At 32.4% G+C, this 27,687-nt stretch overlaps 3 protein-coding genes across 5 annotated transcripts; 2 read left to right on the top strand and 1 right to left on the bottom strand.

Moving 5' to 3' along the window:
• Nucleotides 1-1,159: 1,159 nt before the first annotated feature.
• Nucleotides 1,160-3,250, bottom strand: LOC132054105 (glucan endo-1,3-beta-D-glucosidase-like). The gene is made up of 3 exons (XM_059446168.1): nucleotides 3,244-3,250; nucleotides 2,834-3,109; nucleotides 1,160-1,392 (listed from the first exon to the last, which is right to left on the bottom strand). Exons 1-3 carry the CDS (start codon nucleotides 3,248-3,250, stop codon nucleotides 1,367-1,369), a joined length of 309 nt encoding a protein of 102 aa, XP_059302151.1. The 3' UTR covers nucleotides 1,160-1,366.
• Nucleotides 3,251-9,978: 6,728 nt separating this feature from the next.
• Nucleotides 9,979-19,593, top strand: LOC132053278 (mitogen-activated protein kinase 19-like). 3 transcript variants are annotated; one of them, XM_059445234.1, is made up of 11 exons: nucleotides 9,979-10,114; nucleotides 10,152-10,383; nucleotides 13,848-14,256; nucleotides 14,342-14,469; nucleotides 14,634-14,693; nucleotides 16,200-16,349; nucleotides 16,469-16,624; nucleotides 16,999-17,210; nucleotides 17,303-17,404; nucleotides 17,919-18,079; nucleotides 18,999-19,593. In XM_059445234.1, the coding sequence occupies exons 2-11, from the start codon at nucleotides 10,360-10,362 to the stop codon at nucleotides 19,325-19,327; spliced, it is 1,731 nt and encodes a 576-aa protein (XP_059301217.1). In that variant the 5' UTR covers nucleotides 9,979-10,114; nucleotides 10,152-10,359; the 3' UTR covers nucleotides 19,328-19,593. The 3 variants fall into 3 exon arrangements, with proteins under 3 accessions (XP_059301217.1, XP_059301218.1, XP_059301219.1); XM_059445235.1 differs by having other exon boundaries at nucleotides 9,979-10,383; XM_059445236.1 differs by lacking the exon at nucleotides 17,303-17,404 and having other exon boundaries at nucleotides 9,985-10,383.
• A 2,106-nt stretch (nucleotides 19,594-21,699) lies between these two features.
• LOC132054770 (uncharacterized) lies at nucleotides 21,700-23,509 on the top strand. The gene is made up of 2 exons (XM_059446739.1): nucleotides 21,700-22,482; nucleotides 23,385-23,509. The coding sequence occupies exon 1, from the start codon at nucleotides 21,958-21,960 to the stop codon at nucleotides 22,468-22,470; it is 513 nt and encodes a 170-aa protein (XP_059302722.1). The 5' UTR covers nucleotides 21,700-21,957; the 3' UTR covers nucleotides 22,471-22,482; nucleotides 23,385-23,509.
• Nucleotides 23,510-27,687: the final 4,178 nt, after the last annotated feature.

Raw genomic sequence — 27,687 nt, 5'->3', positions numbered from 1 at the left:
TATTTTATTAGTAGGGATAAAAAGATGAGGGTTCATGTCTACATGGCATAAAAAAATTGATTAATATTGCCATGTCAAATTTCCTTTGATGACACATTTAGTTGATTTAAAAATATGATTTTATGAGAGTAAAGGCCAAAGTTCAGTGATTTTATTGATATGTAGCATGTCTCACACCGTTTAGTGATTTTGTACTGTGAATCTTTTATGGATAATTCATCCAAAGTTGAGTGACGTCCGGCGTTTGACGATAATAGGTAAGGATTGATCTAAATGCTCGAATATACAAGAATAAATGATATTACATATTAGAGACCATATGTTCAAACGTGTTCATTCCTTTCATAAATTCTATAGTTTTGTAAAGTTCGATTAAATTATGTCAATTGATTAAACTAAAAGTGCGACTTACTTGGGTCGGTGCAAACAACGAGCGCAGAATTACCAAAGTGGCAATTCCAATGGTTCCTTCATTTTTTTTAGCTTGGTAATAAAGATTCATGGCAATAGAAGCATGGTTCATGAGGTTATCTGGTAACGAGGCCTTTTACAAGTGCACCCCTTTTGCAAAATCGACTGTAACAATCCACTTGAGAACATGCATAGTTTATGTTTTCTTTTGTAGTGTTTTTTCATCTGATGAAGGTTTAGATTCACACACCAAGTTTTCTGCAAAACCAAAATGTAAAAAGATTAGATATTCCTTTCACTTGTTATTAACTTGTAATTTTCTCATTTAAGTACTTGTCATTCTAACAATCATTCCACATATAGGGAAGTGAAAGAGCATATCACCCCTCAGAATTTGATAGAAAATTCACCCGAACACCCTCGGTAAAAAATTACACGGTATATATAAGGTAGATTTTCTGTGTTTGTGTACATATTTAAGTTTTGAACACCCTAAATAAATTCAAAAGGTTAGCTCAAGTGGTTCAGGGTGTTCAAAATTCTCTCCGGTGTCCAAGGTTTGATACCAAGGGACAATATTTTTATTTTTTTTTATGTTTAGCTTTTGTTGTTTTTTCCGAACTCCCTGAGTGAAAATCGTGGATCCGCCACTATTGATACCTATGCTGGTGTGAAAAATAACATGTTGGATATAACAAGTACCAGATGAAATAGCCAACCGTAATTATAAAAGAAAAACAAATATATGGACCATATCTATAAGAGATATTTTGCACCACTGATATAAGACTTAGTTATTGTACTAGACCATATATTGAGAACTAATTGCCATATGAGCTTCTATGTCTCTCACTAGAGCAACATATTATACACGTTAATATTCTTAAATAAGAAGTGAAAGAGAAAAGACAAAAAGAATGGCCTCTTTATTTAGCTGCTTATGCTAATCGTGTCTTCACTCATAGATACAGCTGCCATAACCTGCCATTGTCAAGATTCAATAATTGATCAATCACTAATGTTGCACGATATTGTCAAAATAGCATAATGCGGGTGTTAATGTCTCAATAGTAAGGGTCGGCTATATAAATACCTGATATATCATTATATCACTCCCAATATTATGCAAAATAAAAAAAAATCCATGTTACATAACAAAAACTAATTATCCCCCCCCCCCATTTCAATTTATCTAACATATTTTCCTTTTTAGTCCGTACAGAAAAGAATGACACACTGCTGAATTTGGAAACCATTAAATTTACACTTCTCATTTTACCCTTAATGAAAATCTTTTATAATCGCAAATATTACAGCGTGTTTAAGGTCACAAGTTTCAAAAGTTATATAGTCATCATACAAATGATGAGTAAATATCTTAAAAGGTCACTCAACTTTGAGAAATTATTTAGCAAAGTCATTAAAATTTGCTACAATAAAATCATTCAACTTTGGCCTTTACTCTCATAAAATCACTCAACTAAATATGTCATAAAAAAAAATATGACATGAAAATATTAATTAATTTTTTATGCCTTATAGACATGAACCCCACAAATTTAAAAAAGTATATATATTTTAATACCTCAACATCCACCTATTTTCATTTAAAACTCATTTTCTTTGTTGTTACCTTATTTTTATGTGTGCTCTTATTTTTTTTTGAAATTATTTTCTTATTTATTTATTCCATTGTTGGGAGCTTCTACAATCTTTCTTTTCGTCTCTATTTTCTTATCTTTCTATTTTGTGTATCTATTTAATAGATAGACTTACCATACAAGATAGTTACACCAAATCAATATGTGGGACATTTTATTATAATTAAAATAAAAATACATATTAATTAATCATAATTAAAGAATATAGGTAAACATGAATGTTATTATTGTTGAAAGGAAGAGAGAAAAATAGGACTGGTTGGACCCTTTCCTTTTGTAAGCAACAACAATTTTTATTTTATTTTTACCAAAAAAAAAACAATTTTTTTGGTTAATATACGTTGGAACTAAGGTTAAAAATGAATCCGTTGGCATTAGTGTTTTCAATGAGTCAATTGAAATTTAATAAGTTAGCTCTCACGTAAAGTGTTAAGTAGTAGATTAAATTTTAGAAAAAGGAAATGTATATCCAAAATTAAAAATGAATTTATTTTATTTTATTTTTTATTTGTGGGGTTCATGTTTACTGGATAAAAAAATTGATTAATAGCCATCAAACAACTTAAGTGGAATCTTATGAGGGACCAAAGTTCAATGATTTTATGGACAAAGTTTAGAGAAGTCCAATTAGGCAGACTTCATGAGATATTTATACTACAAATGATATTACATATTGTAGACCATATGTTCAAACGTGTTCATTCCTTTCATAAATTCCGTTCGATTCAAACTATGTCACGTAAATTAAAAGTGCGACTTACTTGGGTCGGTGCAAACAACGAGCGCAGAATTACCAAAGTGGCAATTCCAATGGTTCCTTCCTTTAGCTTGGTAATAAAGATTCATGGCAATAGAAGCATGGTTCATGAGGTTATCTGGTAACGAACAAGTGCACCCCTTTTGCAGAATCCTACAATCCACTTGAGAACATGCGTAGTTTATGTTTTCTTTTAGTGTTTTTTCATCTGATGAAGGTTTAGCCACACACCAAGTTTTCTGCAAAACCAAAATGTAAAAAAGATTAGATATTCCTTTCACTTGTTATTAACTTGTAATTTTCTCATTTAAGTACATATGTTTTTGAATCTCCACAAGAGGGAAGTGAAGAGCGTTCATCATTTGCTAACACCAATATCCCAATGCAAAAACAAAAACGAACAGTAATAAGTACTTGTCATTTTAACAATCATTCCACAAGAGGAAGTGAAGAGCATATCATCAAATTTGACTTAATGGACCACCAACGTAAAATGTTATGAACTTTGGTAAAAAAATGCTCGATAATTCGACATGACAAAAGTTATTCACTTATTTTTGAGGATTTGATACGCATCCATTATCTTTAAAATAAGAATATAGCAAAGAACATTAAAGATAAGGCAATAGATTGCATCGATAATATAAAAACTTATATTACGCTATCACCAACTGTCAAATGGACACCTAAACTATCATTGTGATCACATAGACACCTCTTGTTGGTAAAAGTATATCTCATAAACCCCTCAGGCTGACATGACAAAATGCACGTTATTCACTTAAATTTGAGCATGAAACCCTTTTATCTATGTAAATTCAGTGGCAATTCAGTGGCAGATATATGCACAATATATATTATGGTTGGTCTGTAAATGTTAGACTTTTATTTTAGGCCTAAGACCCTATAAGTGTGTTAAAAATTTCACTAAATATGTACATATAATAAGTTACGCAAACCCCCGAGACAAATGAATTGGGTTTCTGGTGGAAAGGTGAGTTACTTAACTCATAAACTTTAAATTTTGATCCTCTAATGGGCGTCAAGTTAAATCCTCCAAAAATCCTCCAAATTAAAATAAATGAACACTTCATATAGATATGAACAAAATGAGATGTCTAAATCAATTGTCATAAGTTAGATACCTCTGTTTTTTTTTTTGTTTTTTTTTGTTTTTGTTTTTGTTGGGAGAAGAGTTAAAATCATTGTGTACAAATGCTAGAGCCTAGGAGTTAGTCTACAAGCCTGAAATGTGGGACAAAAATAGGAAAATGATGAGAGTTGCTTTAGCCATAGGTAATAATGAGTGTTGTACTCGTTGAAAAAGAGATCTGGCGGTGGTGGTGGTAGTGGTTGTCGTGATGGTGAAGGTGATTGGTGTGGTGTGATCTGGCGGCGATAATGGCGGTTATGATGGTGAAGGTCGTTTGTGGTGGTGCTTTTGCAATGGTGGCGATGGTGGTTGAGCCGTGGTGGTCTGGCTAGTGAGTGGCAGCTGATGGTAGTGGTTGTATGGTGATGTCCAGTGATGGTTAAGGAGAAAATAGTGAAAATCATCTTCGTAAAATCTTTTAAAAGTCATCTTAATAATATTAAAATTTTATTTAAGATCTGAATAATTTAGATTTATTCACTCATTAAGTGATGAACTCTTGATAAAGCAAATGCATTTAATGGTCAGAGGTTCATAAATCCATTAAGTGTAATCAAATGAGGCTTAAGCTTAATCCCATGCTATGATTATTTCGTCGTTCTCATACTCGTCTCGATCGGTAAATTATTGATGCATTTACAAACAATCTCTAAACTAAATTTGCATAGTTTTTTTTAAAAGATCTTACATTATTAAAAGTATTAATTTATTTTATATCAAATTCTTTTTATCAATTCTTAATGTGTGACTTTGTGAAACAATTTCTCTACCCGTCAAGGTAGGGATAAGATCTATATACACCCTATCCTCTTCAGATCTCACTTGTGAAATTATACTGGGTATGTTATTATTATCGTTGTTGATGTGTGATTTTGTTCACAACTCAAACGGAGAAAATTTCGAAGAATATACCAAGGGAATAAAGTAATACTCCATTCATTAGGGTAGAGGGACCAGACTTCACAGTGATAATTCATAAAGGCTAAACTTTACCAATAATAAAGATCTTTAAAATTAAAATGAATGGACCACATTGAGCAAAGAAACTGAAAAGTTCTAACAATGATGGAAGCAACCAAGTACATGCAGTGCAGGAATATAATTTTAGATTCCCCACCATTGACTCAACAAGAAAAGAAATAATAAAATAAATTTCTTAGGTTGTATTTTTGTGGTACGTGTTGTACAAAAGCAACAAGTTGTGACTCGTGAACAACCTATAATTATATAATTTTGTATGTAAGCAACAGATGGAATCAGAAATTAAAAATAATGATTTGAGGTTAGAAAAGAATTTGAACAAAAGCTTTTGTGTTACATCAAATTCAAACATATCAGCTCCGCCCTTGATGAAAGTATTATAGTTGGATCTAGGGTGAATTTTATTGATTTAGGTGAACTAATTATTTTTAATTTGAATTACGTATAAATACGTTAAGAAATTAAAATATATACATATATAAGATCGTATTCATTCTAATTGACTAGCTCCAAGTTTTGAATTTGTATATGTAAAGTACTACTCCTATATACAAAAGCATAAATTAGAGTAAGGAAAGCAAGAAATGAAGGAAAACAAAAATAACATGTGCTTTTTCCGACTCCGTTTAAGCTTTGATGAATGGAGTTACTCGATATTTGTGTTGGTAGGAGATAAAAAGACGAGTATGTGCGAGTCGGCTGAGAAATCAAAAGCTTAACACGTCTTTTTTTATTTTTTTCATATATGAACGTTGTTGTCGAGTGGGTTGAAAGGCCAAATCGTCAAAATAAAATCAAATTCAGCAACCGACATAACTGGTTCAAATACCATACGTACCCGATAAAATAATCAATAAACGTCTAAATTGGTCGTAAAAAATTAGAAAAAAAAAAAAAAAAGCAAGACATGATGGAACAAGGTCACATAGAATTGCATCTCTTTTGCTTGCAACTTGTAATTACACATGGTATTGTCTATCACCTCAGTCCTCAGCTCCCAATCTTGTGTTCAACTTTAAACAATCTTTTGATTGCCCCCACCAATAATTCATCCATTTGCACTGTACATCAACCCCCTCTACTCCCAATGGGTTAATTTGGCAACTAAGTAAAGCAACCTGACATCTAAAGTGCCACGTGATACTAACCCTTCAACTTTTCTTTTTTATATTTTATGTGTCACATATTTAATCACATAAGAAAGTTTATTTTACCTCTTAAGTTGACGGTGAGAGAGCAACTTAAGCTCAATCTACTAGATACAATTATTGGGGCAATTACTAATTTTTTTTTATTTTTTTTTTAACTTTTATAATCATCTAATACTCAAATCACTAATTTGATTAATTCAAATTTCGCTTATGACTCATTGAAAGAAAACGCTCCTTATGAAAAATTTCTTTTATTTCAAAGTTTGAATCGAACAATCTAGCTAATTAAGAGTAAAGGAATCTCATTCATTCACCACATTTTTTAATTTGATTATAGATAATTACAAATTGAATATAAACAAAGGAAAAGCAAATAGTAGATTGTAGTAACCTCTACAATTTTTCTATTTTCCATTTTGTAGACTTGTGGTTGAATTATTACTGAAACATAATCAACTTAAAATAAGGTAGAAAAATTTTTGCTCCGCATATTTGTACTAATTACATTAAATTTTCATGATTAAGTGATTTACTGAGATAAAAAGTACGTATAAATTAATCATGGTTAAATGAGATAAATATATGTGCAAACACGTGTTATACATCTATTAATAAACACTCGGTGCGCCTTGGCAAGACCGACCCACTTAGTGTGTTTATACCAAATCATATCAAATGATCACGATTGTATAATTGATTTTGATGAGGTGAAAGTACATATTAATTAATCATGATTAAATGACAAAATGTATATGCAAACACGTGTCATGCACCTACTAATGCAATTAAACACACGATACAGATAAATTTTTATCATGACATAATAAAACTTATCTGACATACACCATATTACATCAAATTACCATGGTTAAGTAAATGAGAAATCAAACTAGTTCTACATTTCATAAATTTGCATTATCTTTAAGTTAAAGCGAAAAAGATTTTTGATGTAAAAGAACATCAAATGCAACGTTCTTTTCTGCCCTTTCTTTCTCAAAACTATTGTGAGGTGTTAGTTGGACTTCCAGTCATCAAGAATGTGAATGGTGGTTGAATGATTTAATTGAATTTACCTTTTCTCTTGATGTATCTCTTTCATTCTCTCCCAAAATAATGTTAGCAATAGTGACTAGGTTTATAATTTATTTGCACAAAAGAATAATTAATAAGAAATTGACTTTGCATGATAATAATAAAGGCAACAATTATGATGTTCTGATCTGCATTCCAAAGAGGAAATAAGATATCTTGATCTCTTACAATTTGAATTGAAGAAAATGTCTTTTTTAGATTTTTTATGTGTTTTTTTTTTCAGATCTCTTATGTGTAAAAAATGAAAATCTCTTGTAAAAGGGTCATAAAATTAAAAAACAAAAAAAATTGTAACGGGCCAAAAAACCATTTCTCCTATGCGCCCCCCCCCCCCCCCAACCCATAAGCTAACTTTTTTGGATTGAGCAGCTCACATCCATTTCTTTACACAGACGAAGCACGACTCATCTCACCCGATGTTGGGCCCCCAAATTAAATTGCTCACGCCCCATCCTCCCCTCATAATCTAGCTTTTGGGGTTGTGTTAGGCTCAGAATCCATTTCTTTACGATTAATATTACTCCTTCTGTCCCAATTTATGTGATACACTTTTCTTTTTTACTATTCCAAAAAGAATGATACATTTACTTATTTGGCAACAATTTAAATTTAAACTTTATCTTTTACGCTTAACGAGATGATCTATAACTACATATATATCTTTGACTTATTTTAGGTCACAAGATTCAAAAGTCTTCCTTTATTTCTTAAACTCCCTGCCCAGTCAAACTATATCGCATAAATTGGGACGGATGTAGTAATGATTATTAAGTATATAATTAACATGATGTGTGAGGCATGCTTCATGAAGTAATACAAATAATTAAAAAATAATTAGGTTTATACATAAACATACACGTACTCGGCCGACAACCTTTTCTAACCAATTCAAAGTTGAACTGTCATTATACAGCTAGCCAATAAGAAAAATTTATATATGTAATTATATATTGGGACTTGTTCAATATGAATAACACTTGTATTTTCGTATTGTTATCCAAATGTTTATGTGAGTATGTTTCCTTAATATGCGCGTTTAAAAGTATATAAGACAAGACTTTTTTATTTGTATATTGTTATGTGAAGTATTTGAGTGTGTGGTTTATTTATGTGTTTAGTATATTATACTTTGAAGTTAATCACTGTCATTGAGCATTCAAAACTCTGAGTATTTTTCAACACGAATGTAATAAGGTATAAATTTCTCATATTGTCAAAGTTAAGTTGATCTATAACATATATGTAAGCCTGATAAGATCGGTGGAGTAGGTAGAATTTTTTGTAAAGTAATTTCAACATTTGAAAAACAAAATAAACAAACGAATGAATTATTAAAATGACAAGTAATGCCATTCTTTATATTTATTCTTCAATATTTTTTATTTTGCTTATTATCTATATGTATAGTAAAAAAATCGACCGAAGCGAGGAAAGGGAGGAGCCAGAGCTTTGAACTGCGCGTCTAAACCTACTAAAGCCGTAGCGAAAATGAATCTTCACATAAAATTTATCACTGCTTATGGACCCCAATTTGCACGATTTATCAATGATTAAGATGAAGTTTGGGTGATATTAATTAGAGGTTCGAACCAACTAATGTGGAAGAATTAGCAGATGAGTTGTGGTTTGGGGTGAGATGTCACTTGAACCCAAAGCAGGCTGGTTCTCGAAATGCATTGAGGCGCAGTAATTAACTGGACATCTAGGGATAAAGCAGTGTGTTTTGATGCAGGTCACAAGGTAACAAACGAAGGTTAATTGTGTTCCTTAACCGCGCTTGTAATAATGTATATCCGCCCTTGAAAAAGATAATTAAAAAATAGAGTAATAAGTTATTATAGTCACTTATATATATATACATATACTCAAAAAAAAATGTAATACTCCTCCTTCCCAATTTAAGTATTTTAATTTGATTGAATACGGAGTTTAAAAAATAAAGATTTTTTGAATCTTGTGGTATTAATTTAAAGATGCGTGCAGTCTTTAAAATTTTGTGGTTCTAAACTTGCCATACAAAATGTTGAAATTGAAAAACTTATTAAATATAAAAAGATAAACTCTTTTTGGAATAAATCAAAAAAGAAAATAAGACATTTAAATTAGGACAGAAAAAGTTAACTTCTTTATCATCATTTCTTTTGTACGTTTCCTAATCATTTTTCCAAATATTACAAAAACTCAAAAACACCATGAAATTTCATCAAATTAAAAAGATGAGAAAAGGGTCAAAAATGTCCCTTTACTTTATGAAAAGGGCTAAAATATCATTCATTATAAATTTGGGTAAAAAAATACCCCTTTCGTCATTAAAGTTTTCAAATATATCCTCTTCTTAATGAAAATCTCTAACATAATCCAATTTCATTTTTAAACCCGACTCAACTAAATAAAAAACGCATATGGATTACCTGCTCTTATGCCTAATCCAGATGTAGGACTCGGGAACAAGTTGATCGCATATAAATTTTTATATAGTTAAGTCGGGTATAATTGAAGCCGGTTTAAAAATAAAATCTGGTTATGTTGGAAATTTCCGTTAAGATAAATATATATTTGAAAACTTTAATGATGGGAGGGATATTTTTTATCCAAATTTATAATTTAGGATATTTTAACCCTTTTCTAAAATAGAGGGACATTTTTTATCCTTTCCCTAAAAAAATAACATTGCCGTATAAAAGACCGTACCAATCAAAACAAACTAGCAGCTTTCCTATCTTTTTTTTTTTTGGTTTCTTTTTTTCCTTTCAGTATTTCTATCCATTTTCAAAACTCTTCTCCTTTCTCCTTTCTCTATTTCTCCATTAGATCTTCAAAACCCATTAAAGGGTTTGTTCTCTATTTGATTATCTCTTCAGTTTCTTTCAAAATTTATTGTTCTTTTAGCTCAATTTATAGTTTTAGAGTAGTATTTGAATAAGTTAGTAGCTGAGTTTATACAGTTACTTTTAGTTTCTTGAATTGGGAGAGAAAAGACGACGTTTTTGCAATTTTGGACATACGTAGTAGCAGTCGGTGGTGCAATTGTGGCTAATTTTGTAATTTCTGTGTTTTGTGTTTGATCTGATCTTTTTGTTTAAGATCAGGGGAAAAATTAGAAGAAAATAGAAGTTGGTGTAGTGGGTTGTTAGAAATTTTCTCAAAATTAAGATGCAACAAGATCATCGCAAGAAGGTTTGTTTGCTTTGCTGTCTTTCTCTGAAAATTTGATTTAGTTGTACTAAAAGAGAGATCTTGAAGAAATATGAGGGTCTTTTTTGTAAATTTTTGGTTTTTTGGGGAGCTTTGAAATGTTAGCTCAACAATGTTTGTGTGAATTGAATATATAGATATTAGTAAGACAAGTAAAAATTGGACTGAATCTAGCTGGAAAAAATGGTATTTTGAATTTTTGTACTCAAGTAGAAATCTTGAAGAAATATGAGGGTCTTTTTTGTAATTTTTTGCTTTTTGGGGAGCTAAGAAGTGTTAGCTCATTATTGTTGTGTGTGAATTGAATAATAGATATTAGTAAGACAAGGACTGAATTGAAAAAAAATTGTATTTTGAATTTTGTACTCAAGTAGAAATCTTGAAGAAATATGAATTTTTTGCTTTTTGGGAGCTAAGAAGTGTTAGTCAATATTGTTTGTGTGAATTGAATATATAGATTTTAAGTAAAACAAGTGTAAATAGAAATTTTGTCTTTTTGTAATTTTTTGCTTTTTGGGGAGCTTAGAATGTTAGCTCAACAATGTTTGTGTGAATTGAATATATAGATATAAGTAAAACAAGTAAAAATTGAACTGAATCTAGCTGAAAAAAAAAAAGGTATTTTGATTTTGTTGTACTCAAGTAGAAATCTTGAAGAAATATGAGGGTCTGTTTTGTAAATTTTTGCTTTTTGGGGAGCTTAGAATGTTAGCTCAACAATGTTTGTGTGAATTGAATATATAGATATAAGTAAAACAAGTAAAATTGAACTGAATCTTGCTGAAAAAAATATAGGGTCTTTTTGTAAATTTTTGCTTTTTGGGGAGCTTAGAATGTTAGCTCAACAATGTTTGTGTGAATTGAATATATAGATATAAGTAAAACAAGTAAAAATTGAACTGAATCTAGCTGGAAAAAAAATGGTATTTTGATTTTGTTGTACTCAAGTAGAAATCTTGAAGAAATATGAGGGTCTGTTTTGTAAATTTTTGCTTTTTGGGGAGCTTAGAATGTTAGCTCAACAATGTTTGTGTGAATTGAATATATAGATATTAGTAAAACAAGTAAAAATTGAACTGAATCTAGCTGAAAAAAAAAAAGGTATTTTGATTTTGTTGTACTCAAGTAGAAATCTTGAAGAAATATGAGGGTCTTTTTTGTAATTTTTTGCTTTTTGGGGAGCTAAGAAGTGTTAGCTCATTATTGTTTGTGTGAATTGAATATATAGATATTAGTAAGACAAGTAAAAATTGGACTGAATCTAGCTGGAAAAAGTATTTTTGAATTTTTGCAATAGAAATCTTGAAGAAATATGAGGGTCTTTTTTTGTTTGATTTTTGCTTAGAATGTTAGTTCAACAGTGAATTGAATATATAGATAAAACAAGTAAAAATTGAACTGAATCTAGCTGAAAAAAAATGGTATTTTGATTTTGTTGTACTCAAGTAGAAATCTTGAAGAAATATGAGGGTCTTTTTTGTAAATTTTTGCTTTTTGGGGAGCTTAGAATGTTAGCTCAACAATGTTTGTGTGAATTGAATATATAGATATTAGTATATACTGATAGCTGGGAAAAAATGGTATTTTTGAATTTTTGTACTCAAGTAGAAATCTTGAAGAAATATGAGGGTCTTTTTTGTAATTTTTTGCTTTTTGGGGAGCTAAGAAGTGTTAGCTCAATATTGTTTGTGTGAATTGAATATAAGTAAAACAAGTAAAATTGAACTGAATCTAGCTGAAAAAAGTGGCATTCTGATAATTTGATTTTTGTTGTACTAAAGGAGAGATCTTTAAGAAATATGAGGGTCTTTTTTGTAAATTTTTGATTTTTGGGGAGAAATACTTGCTTGAACTGAATACAAGTAAAAATTAAACTGAATTTTGGTATTTTGATTTTGTTGTACTCAAGTAGAAATCTTGAAGAATTATGAGGGCCTTTTTTGTAAATTTTTGCTTTTCTAAGTTCATGACCATATTGCTGCTTGGAAAAAAGAGTGTTTGAAGTTGAAGAAAAATTGTATTTTGAAGTTGAAAATTTGTATTTTGAAGTTGAAGGTGTGTTTGGACATCATTTCAGTTGAAAAAAGTTGAAGTTTTGTTAGTGAAAAAGAAAAAAAAAAAAAAAAAAGGGGAGAGTCAAAAACTAACAAAAATTAAGTCCAATGTATAACCAAACAATGTTATGAAAATTCTCAAATTAAGATGCAACAAGATTATCGCAAGAAGGTTTTTTCTGTTTCTCTAAAAATTTGATTTTGTTGTACTTAATGAGAGATCTTGAAGAAATATGGGGGTCTTGTTGTTAAATTTTTGCTTTTTGAGAGCTTAGAAGTTTAGCTCTAAAACAATGTTTGTGTGAATTGAATGTATAAGTAGTACCACAAAGTCAAATTGAACTGAATCTAGCTGAAGAAATTTGGTTTTTCTGTCAGTTGGGATTCTTCATTTCTGGTCAGTTCTCTTAGCAGATGTTTGGCCATAGATTTGGTTGAAATTTGGAAGAAAAAAAAAATTGAAGCTGAAGTTGAAAAATGGTATTTGGAAGTTAAAAGTTGTGTTGGGACATGAAATTTACTTGAAACTAGTGGAAAAAAGTTTCACTTGAAAAACTGGTCTTGATCATCAAACTTGAAAAACTAACCAAAAAATCATTCCAATGTATGATCAAACAATGTTATTTGAAAAAAAGGAAGAAAATCTCCATGTCCAAATAGGCTGTGTCGTCCAGTTTCTTGATTTTAAGGAGGACAAGTTTTCTTAAAAAGTTCAGGTTCATATTGCTGCTAAAGAAAGCAGCTTTGTTAGTTTTATCATGTTTTTGTTTTTGGAACTTGAGGATATGTAGTAGTTTAATTACTTAACTAGTCATCTGTTTTTTGGTGTTATTTAGCACTATTAGATCTCTAGCTGCATTACCCTTTATTAGTGAAAAAATTGGTTCTTGGAATTTTTCAGTTTATCGATGCTTTAATTATGGCCTTCCAGTTACTTTTCTCTGACAGTTTGGAAAAATCTTCACTTGTTTTTTCATTCTTAGAAATAAAACAACCTTGTGACTGAGAAGGGGGAGACTAGGTAGATGTTTGGACGTAGATTTGGTTGAAACTTGGAAAAACGAGCTTTTGAAGTTGAAGTTGTGTTTGGACATGCATTTCACTTGAAAAAAAGTTGAAATTTTGTTAGTGGGAAAATAAATTTCACTAAAGCCTGGTTATTAAGCTTTTAAAAACTCATCTTTACAAACTAACCAAAAAATCATTCCATTGTATAACCAAATAATGTTTTGAAAATATTTTTTTGAAAAGAAAGGAAAATATTTCTATGTCCAAAAATATTTCTATGTCTAAATGACTCCTTGATTTCTTACTCTTTACTTCATGCCAATTGGTCTGTTTGTTGAATATGATCAAATTCTTAATTCCTTATCCTTTTCTTTAATGTTCTAGAATACCAAAGAAGTCGAGTTCTTTACAGAGTATGGAGAGGCAAATAGGTATAAAATTCTGGAAATTATTGGAAAAGGAAGCTATGGAGTTGTTTGTGCTGCCATCGACACTCATACCGGTGAAAAAGTGGCAATTAAGAAAATAACTGATATTTTCGAGCACACCTCTGATGCGATTCGAATTTTGCGTGAAATTAAATTGCTTAGACTTTTAAGGCATCCTGATATCGTGGACATTAAAAGAATCATGTTACCACCTTCAAAAAGAGACTTCAAAGATATTTATGTTGTTTTCGAGCTTATGGAATCTGATCTTCACCATGTCATCAAGGCTAATGATGACTTGTCACATGAACACCATCGCTTTTTTCTATATCAGATGCTTCGAGCACTGAAATATATGCACACAGGTAAATTATCTTGTGCATGTGGTGACTAGTCCTTTTTTTTTTTCCTCTCTATTTTCCGTGTCTGACTTGTATGTGTTTGTTTCAGCGAATGTGTACCATCGAGACCTTAAGCCGAAAAATATATTGGCAAATGCGAACTGTAAACTCAAAATATGTGACTTAGGATTGGCAAGGGTTGCATTCCATGATACTCCAAGCACAGTACTTTGGACGGTATGCTTTCTTTAGATCTTTGTCCCATCTGAGATCAATGTCATTTATGTCGTTTTATTTTTTCTTGATATAGGGTTAACTTTACCTGAAGTGCATTTTATTCGCTATTATCTTCAGTTTTGGATGTATTTTGTTGACCTTTTGTCTTCTGACACTCTATACAGGATTATGTCGCTACAAGATGGTACAGGGCTCCTGAACTATGTGGATCTTTCTTTTCCAAGGTAGTTCATGCTAACAATGTGTCGCTTGATTTGTCTTCTATTTAATAATTTCTTAGTAGGTGGTAGTTTTTCATGTAGCGATGCACTCTACATCCCTTCCAATACATCCATCCCCCAGGTTAGGAGTGGCAAACAAGCGGGTCGGATCGGATATGGGTGGGTCAAAACGGGTTAAACAAAAACGGATTAAATATCCGACCCGTCCATCTTTAACATGGATAGAAAATGGGCTAACCGATGGATAATATGGATAGTCAGGTAAGAACACAAGCTAAAAGCCACAATAAGCTTAAACTCCCAAAAAGCAAGAACTCATGAAAAATAACAAACAAACAAATGGTATGGATAATATGAATATCCATATTATCCGTTTGGATATCCATTTTTAGTGGATAATATGGCTAATATCCATATTTGATCCATTTTTAAATGGTCAGTTATCCAATCCATTTTTAATGGGTCGAATTGGATGGTTACTTGTTTTTTTAACCATTTTGCCAGCCCCACCCCAGGTGTTGGACAAAGAAAAAGGGTGAGAAGAGAACCACCACCCAATATGGTGCACATAATTAGTTGAAGCGGAAAGTCATGAATAGTTTGTTTTCTGTTTGTTTGTCCGTCTTAGGTCTTCAGGTTTGGCCATTCTGTAGTCAATCATTTTATGCATTGCGACAGGGATAGAGCATTTATACTGTTAGAGGTCGTTCGGTTCCTGGTTAGGATGTGAATTACTCATGTATTAAAACTAGCATAATTAGTACCATTTTTGATAGCATTTTAGTTAGTATGTATAAAATTTAGCAGATCAAGTACGGTGTTGGGTTGCCAGTTTAAAGTCCCTCATAACTAATACATGTATAAGTTATGAGGGAATCTATGTATTATGTATTATTTTATGCAGGATAGAAGATGGAATAATTACATGATTAACTCATTTCTACATAACTAAACCCTGTATAACTAATACATGAATAACTATCCCCTGCATTATTATTACCTGTATAACTAATACCAGCTTAACTCAAGCAACCAAACAACCTCTTAGCCGTTTTGCCAGTTTTAGTTGGTTCTGATGCCGTTGAATTATCATGTATAGGTTCTTTTTTCCCAATAGCCATAGGAAGGCAAAAATGTACTTGTCCCATTCTTGTTGCAGCTTCTGATATGCTGGTACTGTTCGAAGCTGGGGTATTTTGGTTAGAACACCAGTTTTATATAGTCAACACATTATAAGCGTATTACTTATTCAAAAAAATACATTATAAGCGTATAACTTATTCAAAAAAATACATTATAAGCGTATTACTTATTCAAAAAAATACATTATAAGCGTATTAAAGAGTGACGTGTAGATTAAAACCGTTGTTGTTCAGGGAGGACTATTGAACTCTCCTGGAAGTTGAATTATCTATTCTTCAGGTAACTGTGTCACGTACTGCATTAATTTTCCAGCAGGGTTTTACTGATGTTTTCTAAATCTCTATATTGTCCTTGCATTCCTTTCAGTATACGCCTGCCATTGATATTTGGGGTATAGGCTGCATTTTTGCGGAGGTACTGACAGGAAAACCATTGTTCCCGGGCAAAAGTGTTGTTCATCAGTTAGATTTGATGACCGATCTTCTTGGGACGCCGTCAGTTGATACCATAGCTGGGGTAAAACCCTTCAGTCTACTTTTTTTTTTTTTTTTTTTTTTTTTTTTGTTGGTGGATGACTGGATATCAGCCTTATCTTGCAACACATTGATAGTGGAGCATCCTCTCTTTCTGTGCAGGTTCGTAATGAGAAGGCAAGAAAGTATTTGACAACCATGCGGAAAAAGAACCCAGTTCCTTTTACTGAGAAATTTCCGAATTCAGATCCTCTGGTGCTCCCACTGTTACAGAGGTTGTTAGCATTTGATCCAAAGGATCGACCTACTGCCGAAGAGGTAATTGTGCCTCCTAATATATTCATGATTTTCAACATTAGCATAAATGGTACTCCCTCTGTCTCAATTTATGTGAAGGTGTTTGACTGGCACGGAGTTTAAGAATGAAAGGACGAATTTTGAAATTTGTGGTGTAAAATCAGATATTTGTAGTGGCTATAAATCATCTTATTATGGGTAAAATAGGCATTTTAAAGTTAATTTGTCAGTAAATATAGACATGTGTCATTCTTTTTGGGACTGACTTAAAAGAGAAAGAGTGCCACATAAATTTGGACGGAGGAAGTATCCTTCTATGCTCATCCTTATCTTGCTTAGTAGTTGGTTCTAATTTTGCTTCCACTGATTCTCGCCCGCTCCTCCCTTTCTTCCAGGCTTTGTCTGATCCTTACTTCAAGGGACTGGCCAAGATTGAGAGGGAACCTTCTTGTCGACCAATATCAAATCTGGAATTTGAATTTGAGAGGCGAAGGGTAACAAAGGAGGACATTAAGGAACTAATTTTTCGGGAGATATTAGAATATCATCCTCAACTTCAAAAGGATTACATATCTGGAAATGACGGCACAAATTTTCTCTATCCTAGGTTCTAGCAAGCTCCTTGACTCATGCTTATCTCTACTTTCAGTTAGCATATTTGATCTTATCTCACTTTGTGGAAATCGTTTACATTTGCAGTGCAAGTGGTCAGTTTAGAAGGCAATTTGCATATCTTGAGGAAAATAATGGTAAAAGTGAGCCAGTTATTCCTCTTGGTAGAAAGCACGCCTCTCTTCCTCGGTAAGATTATACAGGATTCGATTTGTCAATCTTGTTGGTTACTTTTCACCAGTACTCGCTTCATGTATGCTTCTCTTTGGAGAAAATGACAATAATGGTCCCTTATCTTTGGTAGCAGGTTCAAGATAGTCCCTTAAGTATCACTTTAGTTTTGGTCCTTTAAGTTTGCCAAAAGTGAGCACTTTTGGTCTCCGCCAGATATTTACCAAACTCTGGTTGTTAAATTTAATCAGTTTGTGAAAATAGAAAATATTTAATCGGACCTCACAGTTGGAAGTACACATATTTGATGGAGATTAAAAGTGTTAACTTTTGGCAAACTTAAAGGACCAAAACTGTTAAATGTGTACTAAAGGAACTATTTTAAACCTACCCTCAAGCATAAGGGACTATTTTGAACCTTTTTCAATAAGAGAAAATAAGAAGTGTTTCATAGTGGGGAATACTTTCCCGCTTGCTGTCTCATATTCTCTTTGTTTATCTTGGGCTTAATCACGTCCCTAAATGTGTGCAGTTCAGCGGTCAATTCCAGCACCATTCCTCCCAAAGCTAGGCAAAACTTCTCTGTGTTTGATCATAGACAAGCAACAGAAAAAGCAACTACTGATAGAGTCACAGAGAAAATCTCAGGAACTATGCAAAACATTTCACGACCACTACATCGAGTCCATGGAGGTATAGTTAAACATGTACTACGCGTTTGGTCTTGTGATGTGATGTTATATCAAATGCCTGTCGATGGAATAGAGTCAATTGTTTTACCATGTGTAACTCGATCTCAATTGCAACTCAACTATGGTAAAAAGCCTCTAATCTTATACCCTCCCACGAATGAAGGGGAATCAAATATGGATCAGACATGATCATGTCTTACTCAGACCCTCAATGAATGTATATATATAGGGTGTCAAATAGGCAGGTTGAGCAGGTCAAAATGGGCGTGTTATTGACCTGTTCTAAAGTTACTTGAGCTGAAATAGATTGCAGTCATAACCGGATCTGCCCAATTCTTATTACTCCCTCCATTTCAATTTGTTTGTCTTACTTTCGTTTTTAGTCCGTTTAAAAAAGAATGCCTCTTTCCCTTATTGGCAACTATTAAATTCCAACTTTCCACATGGTATGTTTAAGACCACAAGATTAAAGGACATTTTTGTACATTCCACGTATCCTTAATTTAAGGCCACAAGATTCAAAAGTCCTCTTTACTTAAACTCCGTGCCAAGTCAAAACCAGAGAAACAAATTGAAACGGAGGGAGTAAGTTTTAATTTCTTTGTTTGTTCTTTTATAATGTTTTAATACCTAATAAAACTATTTATTTTATTTTATTTTATTATGGGTATATATGTAACATATCAAATTAAAATGATGTCTTTTGGAAAATATTTTGACAAGATTACCCATGGGTCAATTTGGGCTACATATTAGCCCAATTTTTTGATAGACTGAAGCGGGTTGGGCTGAAATAGGCTGAACTTATAAATGGGCGGGTCATGTTTTCATGGGCTAATTTTGCACATGAATATTGTACAGGATTTTGTTCACAGCATGTTTATTGGATTGTTATCTAATAGTTATTCTATCCTTTTCAGCCAAACCTGGGAGAGTTGTAGGGCCAATTTTACCGTATGACGGAAGAGTACATACACAGAATACTGACCTCCCTCATGGCATTTCTCCGCAGTATATGTTCAGGACAGAAGCTAAGGATACCACTCAAGTTAGACCCCTACCTGCACAATGCAACACCAACCCGTATTATCAGACACAAGAAAAAGTATCTCAATTGGGTGGTCAAATTGGAATAGATGCAAAACTACTACAGGCACAAAGTCAATTTGGTGCAGTTGGCGCTGCTGCTGTTGCTGTTGCTGCTGCTGCTCACCGAGAGGTTCGCACCATCCAATACGGTCTGACTTAGAATGGATTAAATCCACCTTGGAGGTAAAAGAATTCAAGATCTGCATGTTCGTTTAACGAAGCAGTCCTATCGGAGATTCAATGATGAAATTGTCAAAACATACATCATGTATGATATCTGCCTATCTGGTTAGTGTTAGGGTCTCTTTGCCAAAATTAGGCATTTCTCAGTTCAGTTTACCTCGTTAGTATCTACGCCCTGTAAATTTGTAGTGCTGTAGCTACTGCATTATTGATTTTATTAATGAATAAAATTCTTGATCTTCACACCGCCTTTTGATTCATCGCGTGACAATTTTTTCTTCTTGACAAATCTTGTTGTCGTGCATCTGATCCGAATTGTTTCTAATACTCACAGCTAAAAACAGCCCCTAAGAATACAAGGTATTCAAGCTGGTTGTAACTTGCTTACACAGTAAAGTCCAATGAATTGTATTGTTTTGTCAGCATTATGGGGAAATAATTGAGAATTTGGAACTTGTCATTCTGGAATCCTTTTTTCTGCTTCTTTATATGGACTCTTTGATATTTAACACCCTTGGGGCAAAGTAAATCAAAAGGTGTCCAAGGAGAAGCACATTTCTGGACTTAAAACTACAATGAAAGAGTTTACTATGCAACTCGGACTCTTCAAAAATGTTGTTGCATTGATGAGTCCGTGAAACATAGGTTCCTGATATCATTTGCCACTAGGAGCTATGATGTCAAAGTCAATAACTGTCCATTAACAATAAAAAGAAAGTTACTAACTGTCCATTCTGCATATTCATTGCCAATGACAAAAATCTATGTACCCAAATTAATGGATAGCCAATATCTCTTGGTTGGTGGAGTACCAGGATCCTGCATTATCACAAAATCACACAGTGAGATTGGATCCTTAAACAAAATAGGGAAAAGGGGTCAAATTTGCTCCTATATTATCCGAAATTAAGCAATTTCGTGCTCCGTTAGGGGTCGTTTGGTAGGAGGGATACAGTTTTGGTCTAATCTTATCCTGCCAATAAGGAATTTTTTTGATTTTGTCCTTGACTGTCAGAGCCCTAACCTGAGGTTAATTTTCAACCATAAGAAAAAATTGAGAGGTAAATTTGGACATGTGAAATCCACCGATTTCACGGTGGACTTCAATTAAGGATAAAGGCCTATGGACATGAATGAATAAAAATTCTAAAAGAGATATTAATATCATTTTAAATGTTTTAAGTACAGAAGGGTAACATTTCATCTTTGTGAAGTTATCATAGAACTAAATCAAAATAAAGTGTACCAGATGTAATTTGCATGGATCATAATTAATAGAATTACATGGATCATAATTAATAGCGAGCAGCAGTCTTGCATCTTTGATTTTTTGGCATTAAAATAACAAATGGAGTGGAGTGTAAGTAGTGCAAAGTAGTGCATCTATCAATGTTTCAAGTCCCAGAAATTAAAGACTTTTATTCAAGACCATACTAGTCATGGGTTGTCCAGTTTTTCAGCTTAAAGATCTGTGCAAGCTCGAAGTTCGATTTGCCACTCATATAAAATATTGGGAATAAATTATTCATGAAATTCAATCACTGAAAACATACTTGAGGATCTTTAAATTGTAAGTGAACTTACTTAGACATATTAAAAATTGTGTTATTGTAAATAGTCTTCAAGTTCCATTAACTGACGGGGTAAGAAAAATAGTTCCTATATAATTAAGTTTACTTAAAATGTAATTGCATGTTGATTAACTCTATGTAATATGTAATAGCATTGAACAGTAACTCGAAAAGGTCCTAATTAACATGTTGTAACATTTTAAATCACAATGATAACCTAAGGGTGCGTTTGGTATGATGGAAAATGTTTTCCTAAGCAAGATTTTCTTTCTTATTTTCTAGTATTTGATACGTAAACAAAAAATATTGTCCCAAGATCATTTATGTGGAGATGTGTGTGTGGGGGGGGGGGGGGGGGTTGGGGGAGGGGTGAGGGGTGGGTGAGTAGGTGCTACCGGCTACGTGAGGGGGTCGGGTGCGAGGAGAGTGGGGTAGGGCGTGGAGGGAGTGTTGGGGTGCAGGGGAGACAATAAGCATGGAATATTATTTATTGGACTTGTTTTACCTAGTTTCACTGGGAAGTCATTTTCTTTTGACTTTTATAGAACTTGTTTTGCTTGAAAAAGTATTTTTCAAAATATTTTAACCGATCAAATATGAAAAATTGGAAAACGTATACTGAAAAATATTTTCCTCCACACCAAACACACCCAACACACCCTGAAACACACTTCCTAGAATACTTGATATTTAAGTGACTTATCATGTAAACTGTCTTTATAACAACATAAATGGATAAAACTTACACTTCTTTCCTGTTTTTTGTGTGTGTGTTTGTTTGAGCAAAGTATGTTGGCAAGAGCATTCCTTAATTCCTACTACATGTATCTCGTGAAGGGCTTTTATTCCTTCCAAAACCAAAACGGTGAGTAAATGTTAGCACGAAAATAGAATTAAGTGTCGGTGAACTTCAGAAAAAGCTTAGTCCAATTATACAAAGCAACCTCTATTTTTTCCAAATACATTCATCAACTCATTATCCTCTTCTCTTTACCATTTCATCAAAAATAATTGTGCACATTCTTGAACCAAAAGAATGGAAGCAGCTCTATGGAACTTGGAAGACAAATGGAAACTCTCAACTCAAGAATCAGTTGCATTTTTCGTTTGCATTTGTACGTTGGTAATTGGAATTTGCATAGTTGTTGCTTTTATCAAAAGAAGAGCAACAACTAGGAGAAAGGGGCTAGTGGGCCCGGCCCGCGATATAGAATGGTCTGAGCCAAAGTTTTTGAGTTTGAATAGTAATTGTGTGAAGAAAATGCTGACGAGTACGGTACGATGGAGCGGGCCGAGCAAGTGGGAGGAGAAAAGGAGCAAGAGTCATACGGAGAGAGTTTCTCCGTTACTTGTTGCTGCAAGTCAACTTAAGGGCGATTCCGCCAGGTGGCAGAGCCACAACTCGGACTCACCCGTGTGGCAAAGGCCTATACTTATGGGTGAAAAGTGTGAGTTGCCGAGATTCAGTGGGCTTATTTTGTATGATGAGAGAGGCAGGCCAGTTCATCATGTTGACAATGATCCATTCAGCATTGACCAGGTCAGTTAAATTATATTTACCGTACATCTTTTTGATAAGTATTACTGTAGTTGACTTAACTAATTCTATGTTATTACAGATTATAAACTATATTGATAGTGTAAGAATATATTTACATATATGGGGTGTTTGTCAAAAGTTTCTTTTGTAATTAGCTAGTGAAAAGTTTATATAATGTTTAACTAATTAACAGCCTATTGTTTGTAACTAATACTAATTATTTACTAGTAATTCTAAGAATAAATTATCCTTGATAGAAGGATGGATGTATAAGATTTATAATGTCAATGTATATATTTAATTTTACAGATAGTTGGTTTATTATTTGACTTTCTCTTGTAATATCATTTTTGGTGGAAATTTTATATATCAATGGAGAGAGAATGAAGAACCTTTTACTGATTTTTAAGGGTTTGACACATTCATTAAGAAGATCATTTAATAGTATTAGTTAAGGTAGCCAGGGGTTATTTTTACTAAAACATCCTTTAGTATATGCATAGAAAAATATAGATGTATAAGATTTATAGAAATTTGTTATTTATTATAATTAATTTGGAATTGAAAAAAAATATATATTAGTTGACTTTAAAAAATCACTAATATTGAGACAAATTTAAAAGGCTAAAAGCGACTTAAAAAGGAATGGAGGGTATATACTTTTGACAATTATACCGAAAGTGCTTTAAGAGTCTGTAGTTTAAAACGTGTGATGACATTCTATAACTATAAGAACATGATATTTAAGGGTAAAATGAAAAAAAAAAAAAAAGTTTATCGGAAGATGTCGTTCTCTTTAAAATAGATACTAAAATATTGTAATTGTATTTGTATATCTCCGCTGTCTTAGACTTTTCATCCATTGTCCTGATGCAATATTTTTCACTCTCTTTTGCACCATTTTTTAGGAAAATGCTGTTGAGAGAACTACTCTGAAGGACTTGCTGCTGTGACTTTTGCTTTAATTCGATACATTCACAAAGTTTTGTATAGAAATTAAGTTTCTTTCTTGATCATCTTTCAAAAGCATGTAAAAATATTCCTGTTTTTTAAATTAAGCTTCCAATCAATAGCACGTTTTGCATATTTTTTTTTCCTCTTGACAGATATGTGTTAAAGATTTCAAGTTTGATCCAGAGTAAGTTTTTTTTTTTTTTAAATTATACCATATAAAACAAAGGGCAGTCCGGGGAAGGACCGATCCCTACTACTAAGTTTATAGTATGAGCGTGAATTTATTTATTTATTTATATACAAATCAAAGGGCAATTCGATGCATTAAGCTTCCGCTATCCGTGAGATATCTGGAAAGGTTGCATCACATTGGGTTTACTATAGCAGACTGACCTTGCATTTCTGCTAGAGGTTATTTCCACAGCTTGAACCTGTGCAAAAAAAAGAAAGAGAGAGAGCATGTCTGGCGCCTTGCTCAAATGAAGTAGCTAACCCTGCCTCTGCTGTCCCCTTTCCATATTAAACATGAGATCATATAAGACAACGGTAGAAAGCATCCAACAACCTCCTTTGAGTTTGAGGAGAGAAAACCCCCCTTTTGCCGAGGTCATACATCTCTCAACAAATCTAAATTGAAGTCGAAAAAATATTGGAGGTCAATGTCGATTTTTTCAGAATCATGTCTGGGACCTTCTAGTCACACAACGACAACTCTTAGGTTTTTTAACTATATACAACTAAATGTGTCACGTATATATAGTTCGAGTCGAAAGCAAGAGATGCAACCGTTTCACTCATTTTCCAAAAACTTAAACCCCTATAGAACTTTAAGTCAATCCAATGTTAGAGTAAGACCAAAATATTGATTTTGTGGAATTGAATGAAATTTAGGCACGAGATATTAGAAGTTTCCAGCTGAGGGTTTGAGACTTGAACCTCTAAAAAAGTATATGGGCAAAAGCTTATTCCCTGTTTTTCTGAGTATATTATTGCTTTAGCACCATGCTAATTTAGTGTTATAACTGGAGAAGTTAGTGTATATTTAGCTACTATACAAGCTGATTTAATCTCAATTATAAAGGACTATGCAAATCTAATCTCAATTATATATTCGGCCTCAAACCTTTATTTTCATGAAAAATTGTTGAATTTGATATTTCCAAAACCTAGTGAGGGAATGAATGAAGGTGAATCAAAGGCGGATCACTTATGGTGTTCAAAATGTGTGATGTATATCTCTAATTGAACCCTTCATTTTCGGTATATGCATAAATATATAGTTCGTGTAATCCTGAGTTTGGTATACTTCCATTGATTTTGACACACTTGCCACCAATGTTTTGGAGTGTTGGCTTTAAAAGCTCACGAATAATCTTTTAATTCATTTTTTAAATTTAATGAATTTGTGCTATATTGAAGTATAATTTTTACTTCATTGAATGAAGGTGTTTAGTGACAGAGAAACTGCAACCAACCTAAGCTTGCGATTTCCATCATTCTTCTTGTATTCAATTAAACACTTCTTCTATCTATGACCATATAAAGATAATTGTATACTTAAGAGGTTTCTTGTGCAGCTATAAACAAAAAGCAGCAATAAATTGAAAAAAAATATATGCACATGACTGATTATTAAGAAGTGATCATTGAAGTGACAATTTGGTTATTTCACTAGCTCACCAATAACGAGATCTGGCATAACTTTGATTTTCTCTCTCTCTTCACAAAAATAGGAGTTCAGGATTTGGGTTTGTGTTTGTGTTAAAATGGGGATTTGGGTTTGGGTTAAAATGGATGTGGACCTCTAATTGAAGGTCACGTGTGCAAAAAATTTTAAAATGCACTCTCCTTGAGCCCATTTGAAGTTCTTCAACAATAATTTTTTTTTTTTGGACAGCTGATTTCAAACACGGTGATGGCATAAATAAAATTAAAAAAAAAAAACACTAAAAACTGAACAACCCAGGCCGTCGGTCATCCTCACCCCTCTTCGTCTTTTCACCTAAGAATAAATTTTTCTTATCTATGAATAATTTCGGAAGCTATGTGCTTGATCTGATCTTCATTAATTTTAATTCCCCAGCAGATAATTAACTTTCCTTCTTAGCGACAGTCATGTGTCCTGATTGATGCTTGATTGACATTTTGTCTTCTGATTTGAAACTATACCATGAGCATATATCTCATTTCCATTTCAGGTTTCCTATATTCTTTTGGTACCAGCTAATCAGATACTTCCTCCATTTTAATTTATATGATGGTTTTTTATTTGGTATAGAATTTAAAATCGTGATAAAAATACTCCATGTATTTTTCTAATTTTGGTATTCGGAGTAATTTATTTATTCGAGTAGAAAAACTCTTACAAATATGTTAATTTTCAATTTTCATCATTAAAATATTTTTCTATATTAACACAGCTAACTCGTGTATTTTTCTAGTTTTGCAAAATAGAGCACTTATCTTCATGTATTTTGTTTCTTCTTGAGTAGGAGGCGGAGGCTTTAGACATGGGTTTGATTCTGTTATTCTTTTTTTTTTTAAAATAGCCATTCAGTATTTTCAACTCACTGGCCGATTAATATGAATTCGTACCACATAAGATTTAATAATGGTGGGGGGGGGGGGAAAGGCTTTCTGAAAAATTTTCGGCGATTCGAATCCGAAAAGGGGGGGAGGTGCGGGGGGCGAAGGAGATGAAAATGGAATGTTGTATAATTATTTTTAATTATTATGGTCGCACATTCTTATTTCTTAGGTAGCAATAAGACAATAGATTTTCACATTTTTCACTTAATTAGGCAAATGCCATAAATAATGTGAAGAAATATGGAGTTAAAGTACTTACTGCATAATAATGCATATCCGCACATTATGGTGAAGTGATGACTCATGACAATTGATTTAGGATTTGTGAACTCTTTTTTATCCGGTAACATAGTAGCATGTTAGACTATTGTCATGTAATGTAGAATAAATAATATTCTACTAGTACTAATTTAAAAGTACTAAAGGAAAAGACGATCTCTTTAAGAAGGAAACAAAAGGTAATAATATTTCGTGCCTCTTAAAATACATGAACACTAGATCTGTCCACGAATTCCACTTCTAAGTACACTAAGTAGGCGTTTGCCCGTGAAAACCAAATTTTTTCATTTGATTTGAAATTTTTTTAAACCTCTTATATTTTCAATGTATGAAGTTTTTTGGTTATACATCATTTTTAAAAATATATTTGGTAATCTCAAATAGTATATGAAAGTGAAAAAGAAAAAAAAAAGTGATAACAAGGTGTTAGGTGTTTTTCAAATTTGAAATTTTCATAATCAAACGTTGATTTCCAAATAAAGTGAAATAATTTTTCGGAAAAAAAAAATGAAAAATTGTAATGGCCAAACGGGTAAATTTTACATTTTTCTTAAAAAGTAGGAATATTTTTAAGTCATAATGTGTAAATTAAAAAAATAGAGCATTTTCTTCAAAAAATTGTTGCTTTATGAGTGAAAGGAGGAGGCTTTAGGCGTGGATTTGGTTATGTTCTTGTTCTGAACTACATAAAATTTGAATAAGAAATCATAGGTATAGGTGTCAAAGAAAAAAAAAAAGGCATAAATAGAGTAAAAAATAAATATTTTATATTTCTATTATGTCATTGAATTCTTTGACATTTAATAAATAAAATTAAATCAAGAATACATATCTTCTAACCATAGTCAAATAATAAATGCATGTACAAAAAAATATCTATCTTGCATTGTTGGGTGTAAATGTGAAAATGAACTGAAATGTCAAAGAGAGAGAGACATTAGAATTTCATAAATTTTACTTAGGTGAATGCCATAAATGATATGAGGAAATATTGAGTTAAAGTAATTGTATATTAATGCATAGCCGCACATGGCAACATGTTAAGACTGTTGTAATGTAATGCACATTCTAACAATAATTTATGACTTGGTCATAATAAAATTGTGTGATTAATATTAACATCGAACGGGTACGTTCTTATACTCGCTCCGTCCTATATTACTTGTCCACTTTCCCTTTTACACGCCCCTTAAGAAATCATTAAAAAAAAAATATCTTTACTAGCTTACCCTTATCTCTCTCTAATAGATGCACTCTAACACTATTGATTATTTTCAAGAACACTTAATATTAAGGGTAGGATGAAAAAAATTTAATTAATTCTATCTTATTTTTGTAATTTAGGATTTAAAATTATTTTTAGTAATATAATTAAATGGGACGAGGAAGTACTTTTTGTTCGCC

Source organism: Lycium ferocissimum, chromosome 4 (assembly GCF_029784015.1).
Source record: "Lycium ferocissimum isolate CSIRO_LF1 chromosome 4, AGI_CSIRO_Lferr_CH_V1, whole genome shotgun sequence".
Classification (NCBI taxonomy): domain Eukaryota; kingdom Viridiplantae; phylum Streptophyta; class Magnoliopsida; order Solanales; family Solanaceae; genus Lycium; species Lycium ferocissimum.
This window is presented reverse-complemented; position numbering and strand designations above follow the sequence as displayed.